Source organism: Ooceraea biroi, chromosome 3 (genome assembly GCF_003672135.1).
Source record: "Ooceraea biroi isolate clonal line C1 chromosome 3, Obir_v5.4, whole genome shotgun sequence".
Classification (NCBI taxonomy): Eukaryota; Metazoa; Arthropoda; class Insecta; order Hymenoptera; family Formicidae; genus Ooceraea; species Ooceraea biroi.
Window position 1 is genome coordinate 6,910,119 of NC_039508.1, and position 13,445 is coordinate 6,923,563.

The following is a 13,445-nucleotide window of genomic DNA, read 5'->3' on the forward strand; positions in this document are numbered from 1 at the left end:
GAATGATTCCACGGAATCTGAAAAGTCAGTCGAGCGAAAACGGCGGGCACGCACAAAGAGGGTGGCTCGATGGCACGAGAAAGGGAAGAAAAACAGTTATTGTGCGTGGAAGAAGGGCCAGAGAAGAGGAGCCACGCCGAAACGATACGTCGTCACATCCGTCCGGGCAAACCGAGAATCACGGGGTGTCATTTGTCAGCGAAGGCGCACGTGACGCTCGCATGAATTTTCCACGGAAATTCGTCGTTTGCTAGGCAGAGCAGTGATGCGAATCCAAGGCACGTAGCGCCATTTTGAAGATGCGTTTTTTCGGCCGAAGATCCGAGAAAAATTCGTGACAGATATTCTTTTTTCAAAACACGTAAAAGCAAAAGAGAATATTTGAGGTATAAGATTTTTATCTATTTATTATCTTATTTTTCATTTTAATTTTTTGCGGGAAAGCAAATTTTATACATAAATAAATTCCTGACTAGCGTTAATTAATCCTAGAAAGATGTTTTAAGAATATATTTAACTATTTCGTTGCAAACAGAAGAGATAGGTCGTAAAGCGAATGAACCTGCTGATAATTTATGTTGGTGACGAAATACATGGACTTCTCTATTTGTTTCATGCGAAATAGACCCTTGGGGTTAATTAAATCAATGATAATCGGGCCGCCGGCACTCGTAGTGCCATTAAAATTACAATCTCAATTTAGCACACGTGTCTCCCATAATTCGCCTCGTTGAATCAACACGCATATAAAGAACTCGGATCAAGTGTTATCCAATTCGAGATACGAATAGTATAAATCTTTCACAAAACAATGAATTTGAAAAAGTACTAAATAGAACAACTTTAATTCTTTATAGACAATTTCATTTACAATATAATAATCAAAGTTTTTTGTCTTGTATGACTACATTATCATATTATTATATTATATTATTTAACATATATACGTGTGCGTAAATTTTTACAGTATCTAGAAATTTTTATTTATTAAACTGCGCAAACGTGTAAATTTCTACGCATTTTGCAAAACGTTTGCATAGAGATCGACGTCATTCAATCGTGAAGACAGTGATGATAAAGCGTTAGTTAACAAGCCACCGGGGGCCTAAAAGAGGAGTTAACGGTTGACGCAAAAGTTACGATGGCGATGCGTTAACTACCGGGGTACTTAACTGCCTCTCCCTAACATTTAAATCGCACTGAACATTTGGCCGCATGGTACATTAGTCCTGGTAGAATGATCATGGATATGCGACTGAAGGGATGCGTGCGTATACCGGGTGCGGACTTAAGTAATGAATACGTCGCACAGGGGGACGCAAATATTAAATTACAAACGCCTGCGTGCACTTGTGCGCGCATTGTCATTGCATTTGCAGCGGAAAGCTTCGCTCTCTCTCTCGTTGACTCACAATTTTGAGTACGAAAAATGTACAATAAACATCACTTTATTATTATTATACTACTTATATGATCCTATGTATTAGTATGAATTAAATGTACACATACAAACATAATTTAAAGATATCAAAACAGAATAAAGAAAGGTAAAGTGCAAGAAACATGTAAATAATTTAAATATGCGTTAAACATGAGCTAATAATTGTCTTACAAAAATAAAATGTGGAAGAATCACTTTTGCGATGTGTGACTAATAAATAAATCCGATTACATCTTAAAATTCTATAACTCTTCATGTTTCAGGTATTAGTCAAGAATATGTTGTAAGAGTTGGTCAAAAGGTCATATTAGCGAATACTAGAGACTTCTCGATGGACATACAAATAACGGAAATTCAATCACACCATTGCCTCGCGTTTTCACGAGGCTCGTGTCCAATTTGTACAATATATAGCTGGGGGTTTCCCTCTATAGGCACGCTGACCGCGCACCCCATAAATATCCGAAAACCACATAAACTGACCATCGGTGAGTACTCACGATGCATTCGCATCCTTTTGCAGAACCCTCCCGCTGAGAAGCTCTAGACAAAAGTTATACTTACCCCAAAGTCAAGCGAGCAACGGCGGATACGCCCAGATGAGGGGGTTCACCATGATGGAGGCTAGAGTACACAGAGAGGGTACTCTCCGTCCCTCGAATACCATCGGACCAAGGAGTATCGTCCACGTCAGATTACCACTTAAGTGGCTCGATACTCTTCTCTTAAGTGGTGGCTTAATTTTGTCGACGTCTGTTTTCCTGCACCACACCGCGTCAGCTTCCAGCTTCCATCGCTTATCTAATCCTTTTGCATTTATGTCGTGCGTTAAAGAATAATTTCTACGTAATAATATTAATCAGATTAATTAATCTCTGTTAAAATATATTTTCTTTGTTTAAACATTATTATTTCTTTAAATATCTTGAAATTACAAGTATACAAGCAAAGTCTATTCATACATATAGTCTTGTCAAACTTAAAACTCTATATCTTGCAACTTTTAATCACATCATCATATCTTTGTCGTGTCAAAAAGACATATAAATCAATATATGTATCAACCATAATTCTAAAAATTTTATATTTTAATACATAAATTAATTCAACAGAGAATCTTTAATAAGTGGTGCTGTTACATAATTTTGCTCGGCTACAGGAATCGTAAGAAAGGACGAATATACCGCCCCTGCAGTCATCGACGAGAGACAATTAATAATAATTAAATTCGAATTCAACCTCTCCGAGGGAGATCCCCTCTCAGTCGAGCAAAAACATCGTTGATCTATGCCCTCGCCCGCGTAAGATTATAAATGTCATCATCCGCGTCTTTTTTCTCGTAATTTATATTCTCTTTGTTCTTAACGCGGCGGACCTTGACGTAAGAGAGTATTGCGGAGCTTCCTCTTCGCAAGGGTCGTAAAGCTTTTTGTTCTTGCACTTTAGAACAAAGTTGTTTGATTATCCCTGGAAATGTTTGCCGCGTCATCAACGTCGTCGATTCACCGCGCAAGCATTATATGAAAGAATGCACAAAGTATCAGCATTGCAAGTTAAAAAAGTTGAGGAAAAAGAGCAGCATTCGGAATATTAATTATTCAGGAATGCTATTATCGAGTACGTAGTATTTGCATACGTGCATGAACATGTACTTGCTGATATAACAATTTCACAAAAACTTAATCAGAATAAAAGTTTGCATGCTCCATGGTTTCGCAGTCAACTAAATGCCAAGGCTTGTGACATCAAAAAGCAAAGAAAATTTAAAGTAATTGAAAATTAATTTAACACGACACACACACATACATGCACAATTTTTAACTATGAATATTTAATTCTACACTATTATACACAATTCTATGCTAATATAAACCTGCCTTTGAAACTTATAGATGAAATCAATTGAATAATCATGTATAAAGATGCATCATATATTCGTCGCTGCTTATATCATTACATTTAATGATCTTTCGCTCCCGTTTATAAAAATCATTTGAGTTGTATATGAATAAAATTACTTGTCTCTCGACGGGGGAGGGGGTTGATAGTACGTACGTAGGGTGACAGAATAATAAGTTCGACGAAGGGTGACAAATCCCATCGAGCATGTATGACTTTCAATCGAATCGAGGGCTTTTAATCAATCGAATCGATACGTATATGATACATGTATGCGTCGCAGCAATTCGATCAACCAAATCGCTCGTGGAATTACTTGCCCGAACTACGCTGCGCCCTAAATCATTCTGCACCCTCTGTATAAATCAGGCATAACCAGAATGCACGCGTGCACGCGCTTTCGTGTTACACGAAAGAATCTATTAGAAGATAATCGCGGAGATCCCATCTTCGTGGATACGCGAGATGAAATATATTTTGATTTGTCACAGTAAGCGACACTCGTGTGCGTTTACACGAGCACGCACTACCGGTGATTGAATGCGTTACGCATTCTGTGATATGTAAGGGTGAATTTGAATGAATAAATGTGAAAGTCTGAATAAGAATTCTTATGTATCTCTTCGACGCTGGATTTGTCGAGGATGTCAGTTTTTTTCGAGAACCTTCAAGAAATTTGATATTTCTGATGACACGAATACCATTTCTCATGACGCTGCACATAAATCTATACTTGAGTTGCGTTTTGGCAGTTGAAAGATCAAAACATTGCAAACGTAAGAGTTGTTAAATGTAATGCTTCAATCCGATAAATGTATATAGATAGTATGTAATAATTATAATAATTACTTATGTTACATTTATTCTATATTAAAACGTTTGCTACGTTTTATTTTCCCTCTTGTTAAAAGATTAAGATTTTTATTGGTTTCTATAATATTTCCTTAGAACACATTTCTCTCAAAGATCCACAATAATTCAATTCGAAAATGGCACTCCAAACTGCCAGTAAAGTGTTTATCTAAGCGTGGAAATGTACATATGCGTTTCACAGCTGTTAAAAGGAAATAGTACTTTTTATTATAATGGGAGTGTTTGTACAGATTTTTTTGTTCCGACAGCAACAAAGCAAGAACGTCCTGCTGTTAGTTTTACATCAGAGACACAACGCTTATTTGCATAGTAAAGTGCCACTAAGTTTTTTTATTATCTCTTCCTCTCCAAAAGAAATCGCTTTCTATTCCTGCCTGGAAAATCCATTTTGTTAAATCGGCCATCTATCGTAAGTAAACATATATTCTCTTCTCTCATAAAGAAGCTATATAACTGAAATACATTAACCATTTATTTTTAGTAAACTATATTGCATAATTCCACTTTGCAAACAATTTTCTTAATTTCTTATTAATATATTAATATATTTTTATAGATCATAATACTTTTTTTATAATCAGATATTTTTACAGGTGCAATGTTTGCGCATGCAATTTCAGAGATTCAATAATTTATCCAGTACGTGTTGTGCGACTTGAATTGTGTTAAAAATACATCAAATATAATATTTTGCGATTGGATACTTTTTGGAGATGCAATTTTCACACGAGCAACTCTAAAAAAAAAACAAATACGAGGACAGAATAATTCGGCCGATCTTGAGTTGATCATCTCGAAAAGTCACATCCATTTATTCGCGAACCTATCGAGGCGTCCCTGGCAATTTTAATAACTCACTATGGCCATCGTATAATGCGGCCGGCAGTTTCACGCTGGCCATAAAACACTTTACAACTCTAGCCAATAAAAAACTTTCAACAATTCCTCCGCAGGGATCAATAACAGATGAAAGCCGATTGGATCGGTCTCCACCAATAGACTTCGGCCGTAGCAGTCGGGGGATGAATTCTATGGATTCTGCGCCACCGAGCTGGCAATCTTATTGGTTCTGTCGTGGCCAAGGGGGTTGTAACATTTCAGCGGAGTAAAATCTTACAGATATGGATGCTCTGAATAGTGAGGGCGACTTCGCACCAAAAAACGGCAACTTTTGTTGCGTCTTTTGATTCTGCTGAAATGCGCATGTAATGGAGCTTTCTTGAACATCGGGAAATCCAGTCACGTACTTTTATAATCGATACATACATGTAAAAAGACGTAATCTTCTATTCACAATGGCAAAAGCGATAGGACGTCCTAGCGATGTCCTATATGGAATACTTATTAAATAATACATTTTTATATATATCTTACCTATATACGCGAAAAGTTATCGAAAAATGTGAGATATACAAAATGATTTGTACAAGTGTTGAGCAAAGAAGAGAAATAATATAAAGAAGTGACATAAATGAGAGAGATGAATTTAAATCTAATTTTCGTATTTCTTACAACGAGAATGTGTTCTACTTTGCACGTAAACTATTTAAACAACTTGCTAATCTGAAAATTTTAAACATTACATTTTCAATTTTGAACATTGAGTTTAATAAAGATTTTATTTTGACGATAAAATATATATGATATATATATATTATAGGGGGTAAGCTTTGGCGATAACAAGATGGCGACGCATCAAAGGGAAGGACTAAAGACTATAAGATCCATATTCTCAGCTCACTTTTATCAATAAATGCGCGCATTTATTTCTGATATTCTATAATATATGTAACGTGAACTATACACTAAATGCACGCATTTATCATAAAAGTGAGCTGAGAATATGGACCTAAAGGATCAAACTAGAAGGACTGAAGATACATAACTTACATTCAAAATATAAATTATAAATTTCCTATTCTTTTCGTTTCACAAATAGATGTAGATAAGGAGAATAAAAATAAATAAAATCTCAAGTAAATAATGTTTATCCAAAAATTCTTAAGCCATTTTAAGCATTAAATTGCACCAACATAAAATAATTATGCGCTTATGCTAATTTGAAGTCAATTAATTAGTTGGCTCTCTTTATATACCGTATATACGTAATTATATACAAAATTATAATTAACATTATCGATACCTCGATTTCTAGAATATCATATACCGGCTGAAAAGAAAATTCGGAAATTTACGAAGCTCCATCTAGACTCAATTTTACGACCTAAGAATGTATGTAAATATCTACCATCGATAAATTGTACTCCTGCGCTTTTCTACACTTCCATTCGTGAATTTCAATGAATTTTCTAAAGCATAAATGTATAAATGTTTTCAACATTAATTTATGAAGTAACATAACATAATCCAACACATACACACGCCCACACCTAATAAAAGAGATGGATTAATAAATTGCACCGAGTCTTAGTTTTATTTTTATTTATTTAGAATGTTTTACGGACATGTCAAAGCTTCAGAATTTCATCCTGTGTGGATATTGACTGCTTCGCAGGCCAAACATTGCTGATAGATACGTAAATAATAACTTTTTATCTTCATGTTTCTTAATAGCATCGATCACCATTTTGTCGACCACTTTTTGGTCAGACTTCCTCTGATCACTTGGTTTGTACTCCTCCTTCTTCTTGCTAAAAATGTCGCCCTCCTCCTTCTTGGCGCGTTTGTCGCGCTTCCTCTTGAAGTAATCGTCATTTAACTGCGCTGGCAACTTGACATCTGAGACGTCTAATCTTGTTGAAGTAGCGATCACGTAATTCTGGTTTATTCTTCGCAGAGGGCAGGCGTTGATCAAAAATGGTCCTGTAAAAAAATTATTTATAATTATAAATAGCAAACTCATAATGAATCATTAATACATTATCTAAAAACTTTTCTAAAATTCTCAATTAAACCTACCGGTAACCAGCAGCAGTCCACTCTTCAGTTGTTTCAGGAATACTACTCTCTTGCCCTTGTGAGGCCCGGCCAACAGAACGCATATCGTTCCGGGCACCAGGGAAGGCCTCAGGTAACGCCGATGTTCATGGAAGCATTTTTTGGCATGATGCACAGTTACCGGATCCGCAGTTGGATAGTTGGCGCGCCTCTTCTTCAGAAGTACGATTCTCTTTTCTCCGTTTTTATCACCGCCAATTTGTTTCTCAATGGTCAGCGGCTTCTTCGGCTTGACCTACGGCGATACACCGGCACATAAATTAAACTTGCAATTAATTATTTGAGAGTATAAATATTTCACGAATTTTCATAAATACTTTATCCGTAAATGTTTGTTTATATCACAAAATTGAGCGAAAAAAGTCTTGCCAGCAGTAGAATGGTAGAACGCTTTCGCTTGTAGGTTAATTTTTAATTACATGAAACCAACCTTCTTTGGAGTCTTTTTGCCAATAAACTTGTAAATCGCTTTCTTGTGGTACATGCGCGTCCTGCTGAATCTATGAACGCCATTTCCCAAGTCGTAGTTCCTTGGCTTTCCTTTCGTCGCTTTCTTGCTCTTCGCGCCTTCCTTGGCTGCAACGGGTGCAGCCGCAGCCTTCTTCTCCGGAGTTTTCGGTTTCGTATCCGCCATCTGTAAAAATCCACATTTAATTTAATTACAAAAAGATTTGAAATTTCGTTAGAATATTAAACAGGTCCAAGCACCGGATGTATTTACTTTGTGCTTACGTATAATAGTATACAAGCCGTAGTTAGGTTAAGTTAAAGAGGTTATGTTACACTGTTCTTGTCACGTTGTTATGCGTATAACATAGCGTACGGAAGCAAGCAGATATAATTTATTAAATACGAAAATTGTGTATTTAGTTGTTTCCAAAAATTGTGTACTTAGTCTCCAAAAAAAACTACTATTTTCTTATAATACAATGTACCAAACACGAATCGAACATATGTACGCTGATCAGAAAAGCGGTATTAATGCTCGTTATCACAAAAATATAGTGTCGTCCTTGTAGATTCGACACAAATAATGCGATATTCGTCCACAAAAATTAATATATTTTTATCCTAACAATCAGATTTTGTCGATTATATTAGAGCATTCGTAATATGAATTTCTTACCGTAAAGCAGGCTGAGAAAAGAGTCCTCGTCGGTTTGGCAACGGAACTACACACTTATACACGCTACATCTAACGGAAGAAACGAGTATCACAATCGATACAATGATGTATCGATATATGTATATCGACTTTGCAGGATTGACAGAAATCGTACGAAATTTAAATTTTTCTGCAAAATATCTAATTCCTAATTGTTTAATCGTTACACTAAAATAGTACTATATAAATTGGAGGAAAAATGGGAAAAATACATATAAATATTAATTATACAAATTACAAATTATATTATATTATAACAATAATAATGCGATATGTAGGCAACAAATTAAATACAAAGTAATAGAAATCAGCTTAACCATATAGCACTTTTCCATTTTTCTCTTTATATTTTTATTATCAGAGAGATATATCTTCTGGTACATTTACAATGTTCAATAAACTTTTACAAATGCAATGCAGGAAATAACGAACTCAGAAATCCTTCCATTCCACTCCCGTATTATATTATTATCACTACCGCTCATGCACCTTACACTCACGTACATACGTTTGCTCAGAGTCCTTACTGTAGTTTCAAAGACGCAGTCATCGCGCGCGACTTTTATACACTTTGACGACACAGATTGTAGTATACGCGAGTACACACTTGGATACACGACATTCTGCACTACAATTAGCCTCCGATGGAATAGTCGAGAGCGATCAATCCCGTTTAGAACCATGTTTTTTTTTATATTAAACCTGTTACGCTAACGATCGCGAAGGGTCGCCCACCGTCATCTATAATAATTCTCCGTTCCGAAGGAATGGCGCAGTTCGCAGATGAATGACAATCGCAAAATAAAAATAAACGACGAGAAAGGTGAGAATTCTTATGAACAAGATATAACTGTATATATTCAAGTACTAAATGCATAATACAAAATATTGTACAGAGATTTACATGGAAACGTTGAGAAAGCTGCGCTACACCCTCACTAACCAGTGAAATCAACGATCGACACAACTGTTACGAATAAAACTGACGAAAACAATGTGCGCGTAACGACAAGCACGCATGCGATATGAATATAAAAATCATCGTGCGTATCAACGACGCGGGGAGAGAATCATGAAATATCATTAGTAACTTCGAAAACCTGATCGAGCGATCTTGCGGCCAGTCGATTCCCGTCAACTGACTCATCAAGTAGCCCTCCCCTTTAATCCATTCCTTTGAATAAATGAGTTCTGCCGCGATGCGATAGACCATGACGCAATCCGTCACCGCACGGAGACAGCCTCCCGCTTAATTAACGGGAATACTTGAGACAGCGCGTTACGTCGCCACGGGAGAATCTTCCTACGAGACAATATCTGATGATACCTCGGTGACACTGAATCTTATCGGCAGAGATGAACGATGCGTTTTATTATACAAATGTATATCGGGAGACACGCATACCTCGCGAGTACGAACAACGAGTAATAAAAATATCGTGTTGATAAAATTCACGAACGAGAATGCATTGTTATGTTCACCACGTGGACGTACGTTCTCAGTAGAGCTTCTTCATCTGTGCCTCCTTATTGTCTCTGCAAAAACAAAGAAAGCAAAATATCGCGATGCGTTTTTATCTCGATTAATATATTTATATTATATTAATACTAGGGAAACGCCTGTCTACGCCAGGCGTTATCATTGTTGAAATTAAAGATTTCAAGAATTTTCCCATTACCTGGGGGTGAACCCCTATCACCATATGAAATTTGGTGTTTCTAGCATGTCGGGAAGTACCAGATCAATTCAACGACAGACAGAATAGGAATTTTATATGTATAGATAATTACCGATAAAGACTGTACACCAATAATATTATCATCTGTATCCCGATGAACAGCAAGAACATGGTTGTCGTTAAACAGTTGGGACAATCGGCGCTCCCTACGGACTTGACGTCCTTCTTCAAGGCGTTAAGCCCGTCCCGCACCTCCGACACGAGCGACTGATAGTCGTAGCCCATCGGTTGCACCTGCAAACAAAATTTTATTTGGTACACCAAGATCAAGAGATTCTGCGAATTTCCGTCACGCTTGAACGGTTACGGACCTGCGCCGTCGGGGCACGCGCTTGATTACTGAGAATCGACTCGGCCTTGGTGTGAACCTCCCCGACGAAGGCCTTGATTTCCCTAGCGGTGTTCAATATAATATTCTGATTATTCAACACAGCGTCCACTTCCTGCCGACGTATAGTGTCAATGAGCACAGGCTGTGATCCCGGCTGTGATCCCGTCTGGCCGCCCGTAACTTGCACACCTAATCGTGCGCGTTATGCAAATTAAATCACTTGGACAGAAATTCTGACGCAGGTTCACGCGCGATGAGCGACCTACCTCCCACTTGAACTTGAGATATCAAGCTCAGCGTTCTCTCTTGCCTTCCGACGACCTCGTCCAATTTCCTGCTCAGCTCGCGCAGAGCGTCGAACATCTGGCTCTGCCCGTTGAAGATCTGCCGCAATTCTCTCTGATTTTCCGTCTCGTAATATTCTTCAAACTCGTTCTTGCGGAACTGATCAGGGTGTTCTCTATGGGAATAATATATTGAAATTATGATTTTTTTTTGTGATGAAGATTTTGTGCTATAAAAGTGAGCGCATCCTTACTTGCGGTATTCTTCCTTCTGTTCGTCTAGCTTCTTTTGGTAATCCAGGTATTCTTGCTGAAGCTTAGCCTGTTCCTCCAGGGAGACCTTCTGTCCGTCCGTCGGTAGTTGTCCGGGAGGATACAAAGAAGTGGTCAGGAAATGTAGCACGTCGTGATCATCGGCCAGGCCGCCTGCATAAACATCAAGATAAAGTATGAAATAATATAGAGATAATGATACATTAAAAGAATGCATCGAATAGTTATCTTGAATTGTAAGACAATTACGTACAAATATATATACTACAGATATTTTTTAGCATTTACCAGTAGCAGCGGAAACTCCAAAGTATCCATGCTTTGGCAGCATGACGTTCTCGACTCGGAAACAGATGTCGTAATCTTGCTCGTTATTTGTCATGCCATTATGGAACAGCAGCTTGAGTAAAAAATTCATGTCAGTCGAAATGTTGAAGATAAAAGTTGAAAGAAGAATTTCCGAAATATTAACATACAAAAGGAAAAGCCTGTCTACGCCAGGTAGTCCCTGGACCGAAATTAAAGATTTCAAGAATTTTCCCATCACCATGCGAAATTTGGTGTTTCTAGCATGTCGGGAAGTACCCGATCAATCCAACGACTGACAGAATAGGGATTTTATATGTATAGATTTCGGAAATTCTTTTTTAAAAATTTATAATTAAATTATAACGAAATTTATAATTAACAAATTCCGAAATAACACTCACCGTTAACGTATTCTTGTAATATTCGATCCGCGCTCGAGTGGCAAAAGGTTTATTGCGGAAATCTCGTAAACAACCAGCCAACTGTTGCGTAGAGCCGTCACTATTTCGGAGCGAAGTAAGAGAGAATAATTTATAAACTAGTTTATGAATAGGTCAAATGAGGTATGCGAACCACTGAATCATGTAACTCACTTTGCATGATCAAAAACCTTTGTGCCATCGTTAACGATCGCCATAATGTACGGATTATTATGCTTATTGTCGTTGTCGAACGAGTCGAAGAAAATCCCCAGGCCTGTCCAAAGATCAGAGCTACCAAAGACAGTGCCATTGTAAGAACCTTTGGCAGTCGTGTACCAGAATGCCAAACCGTCTGCTCCTATCCTTCCTCGTCCACTTATACGAAATACTAGGTCAACTTCCCACCAATCAAAATTTGTCGGCTGCTTCGCCCATATTGCACCTAAATACATTACATTTTTAAAAAAATTATTTAAAATCATTAAACGTAAATTTAGTAATGCACTCAAATTTACACGCCGACAAACATTAATCAAATAAAATTAAATAAAACCATTTTTCCTATATAGAAATTATTTTTAATTTATTTCTAAAAGATTTAAATGGATAAATTTATAGTCTTATCTTTACTAACCTTTTTGACTTCTGAGTGATGGTGCTACTCTAACGTTTTCTGAACTAGCAATGGCATCTATAAATAGAAATATAAAAATATATATTTTCAAAGGAAAATAAATATCTTATCTATATTTTTATTACAATTTTCTTGAATTACAAATATCCTACTTAAATTAGATTAAATTAAATTACATATTATATCTAGAATCATATAAAGTGATAACAAAGTGTTGTCGCAACAAGACAAACATATGTCCATGTTTTGACAAGTAAAACATATGTTTATTCAGATTTAATATACAGGGCAGACTATCTACCAAATATAAAAAATTCTCTCAGATATCCCAGAGATAAATCTTCTCCAACATTAACCAATATTTTAGTATAATATACTTTTCTATTTTGTTGAAAATAATCTCATGTAACTTAGCTTTCCTTATCAATTTATCATCCAATAATAAAATAAACTATAATATTGAGCAGCGATAATTGGTCACTGAAAACTGAATAGGTTTGCCTCCTCCAATAAACATCTGAGCATAATATATACATATATATGCATATACATAAATCACACAGTGACGCGTATCAATAATCGAATTATTTGTAGATTCTTTATGCGGATACGTGCGTGTGAAACATGTGTACACGTCGTCGGTGTTTTGATTGCTCTTTCAGAGTGCCAACGGGCGCGTTGTACGCCTGATAATGCGTCAGCAAAGGTCGCGGTCGGATTGAAGCTCGCTTCGGGGCTTCGAAAGGCGGTTTTTTCGCTGGCCGCGTCGCGTAAATCGACAGCGCGAGATCAACATACGGCAGAGGAGGTCGAGGCACCGTGCGACAGGTGTCGGACCGGGGTAGGTTATGATCGCGATATTATACTCACTTCCACCGTATTCCCAGAACGGTACGCTGCCATCCTTTTGCGCTAAGTACGGCGGCTTGAACGAGTACTTGTACTCAAATTTTCTGTGCGCCGTCTCGCCGTGACACGACGAGACCACGCACGATATAAGAAAAACTAGAAGCCACCTCACCTCGGCAGCCATCTTCATCGCGACTGTCGACGGTGACGGTCGGTCGGCGGCCGACTCCGACTCGTCGTAGGTGCAAGTGCGCGAGTGAGCGACGAC

At 37.4% G+C, this 13,445-nt stretch overlaps 2 protein-coding genes across 2 annotated transcripts; both read right to left on the bottom strand.

The window, feature by feature from the left end:
- Window positions 1–6,640: 6,640 nt before the first annotated feature.
- Window positions 6,641–8,426, bottom strand: LOC105278120 (60S ribosomal protein L6). The gene is made up of 4 exons (XM_026968641.1): window positions 8,298–8,426; window positions 7,602–7,805; window positions 7,133–7,406; window positions 6,641–7,036 (listed from the first exon to the last, which is right to left on the bottom strand). The coding sequence occupies exons 2-4, from the start codon at window positions 7,803–7,805 to the stop codon at window positions 6,690–6,692; spliced, it is 825 nt and encodes a 274-aa protein (XP_026824442.1). The 5' UTR covers window positions 8,298–8,426; the 3' UTR covers window positions 6,641–6,689.
- Window positions 8,427–8,663: 237 nt separating this feature from the next.
- LOC105278118 (protein ERGIC-53) lies at window positions 8,664–13,394 on the bottom strand. Its single transcript, XM_011336960.3, has 10 exons — window positions 13,199–13,394; window positions 12,329–12,385; window positions 11,866–12,136; window positions 11,674–11,773; window positions 11,252–11,363; window positions 10,945–11,116; window positions 10,673–10,866; window positions 10,387–10,595; window positions 10,128–10,309; window positions 8,664–9,872 (listed from the first exon to the last, which is right to left on the bottom strand). Exons 1-10 carry the CDS (start codon window positions 13,365–13,367, stop codon window positions 9,836–9,838), a joined length of 1,503 nt encoding a protein of 500 aa, XP_011335262.2. The 5' UTR covers window positions 13,368–13,394; the 3' UTR covers window positions 8,664–9,835.
- Window positions 13,395–13,445: the final 51 nt, after the last annotated feature.

Excerpts from the sequence above, each read along its gene's own strand:
- LOC105278120 (XM_026968641.1), bottom strand. The coding sequence starts at position 7,805 with ATGGCGGATACGAAACCGAAAACTCCGGAGAAGAAGGCTGCGGCTGCA. Across the intron at positions 7,407-7,601 it reads GCAAAAAGACTCCAAAGAAG|GTCAAGCCGAAGAAGCCGCT; the intron begins GTTGGTTTCATG and ends GTATCGCCGTAG. Across the intron at positions 7,037-7,132 it reads TGGACTGCTGCTGGTTACCG|GACCATTTTTGATCAACGCC; the intron begins GTAGGTTTAATT and ends ATTTTTTTACAG.
- LOC105278118 (XM_011336960.3), bottom strand. The coding sequence starts at position 13,367 with ATGAAGATGGCTGCCGAGGTGAGGTGGCTTCTAGTTTTTCTTATATCG. Across the intron at positions 12,137-12,328 it reads ATCACTCAGAAGTCAAAAAG|GTGCAATATGGGCGAAGCAG; the intron begins GTTAGTAAAGAT and ends TAATGTATTTAG. Across the intron at positions 11,774-11,865 it reads AAGGTTTTTGATCATGCAAA|TGACGGCTCTACGCAACAGT; the intron begins GTGAGTTACATG and ends GCTCCGAAATAG.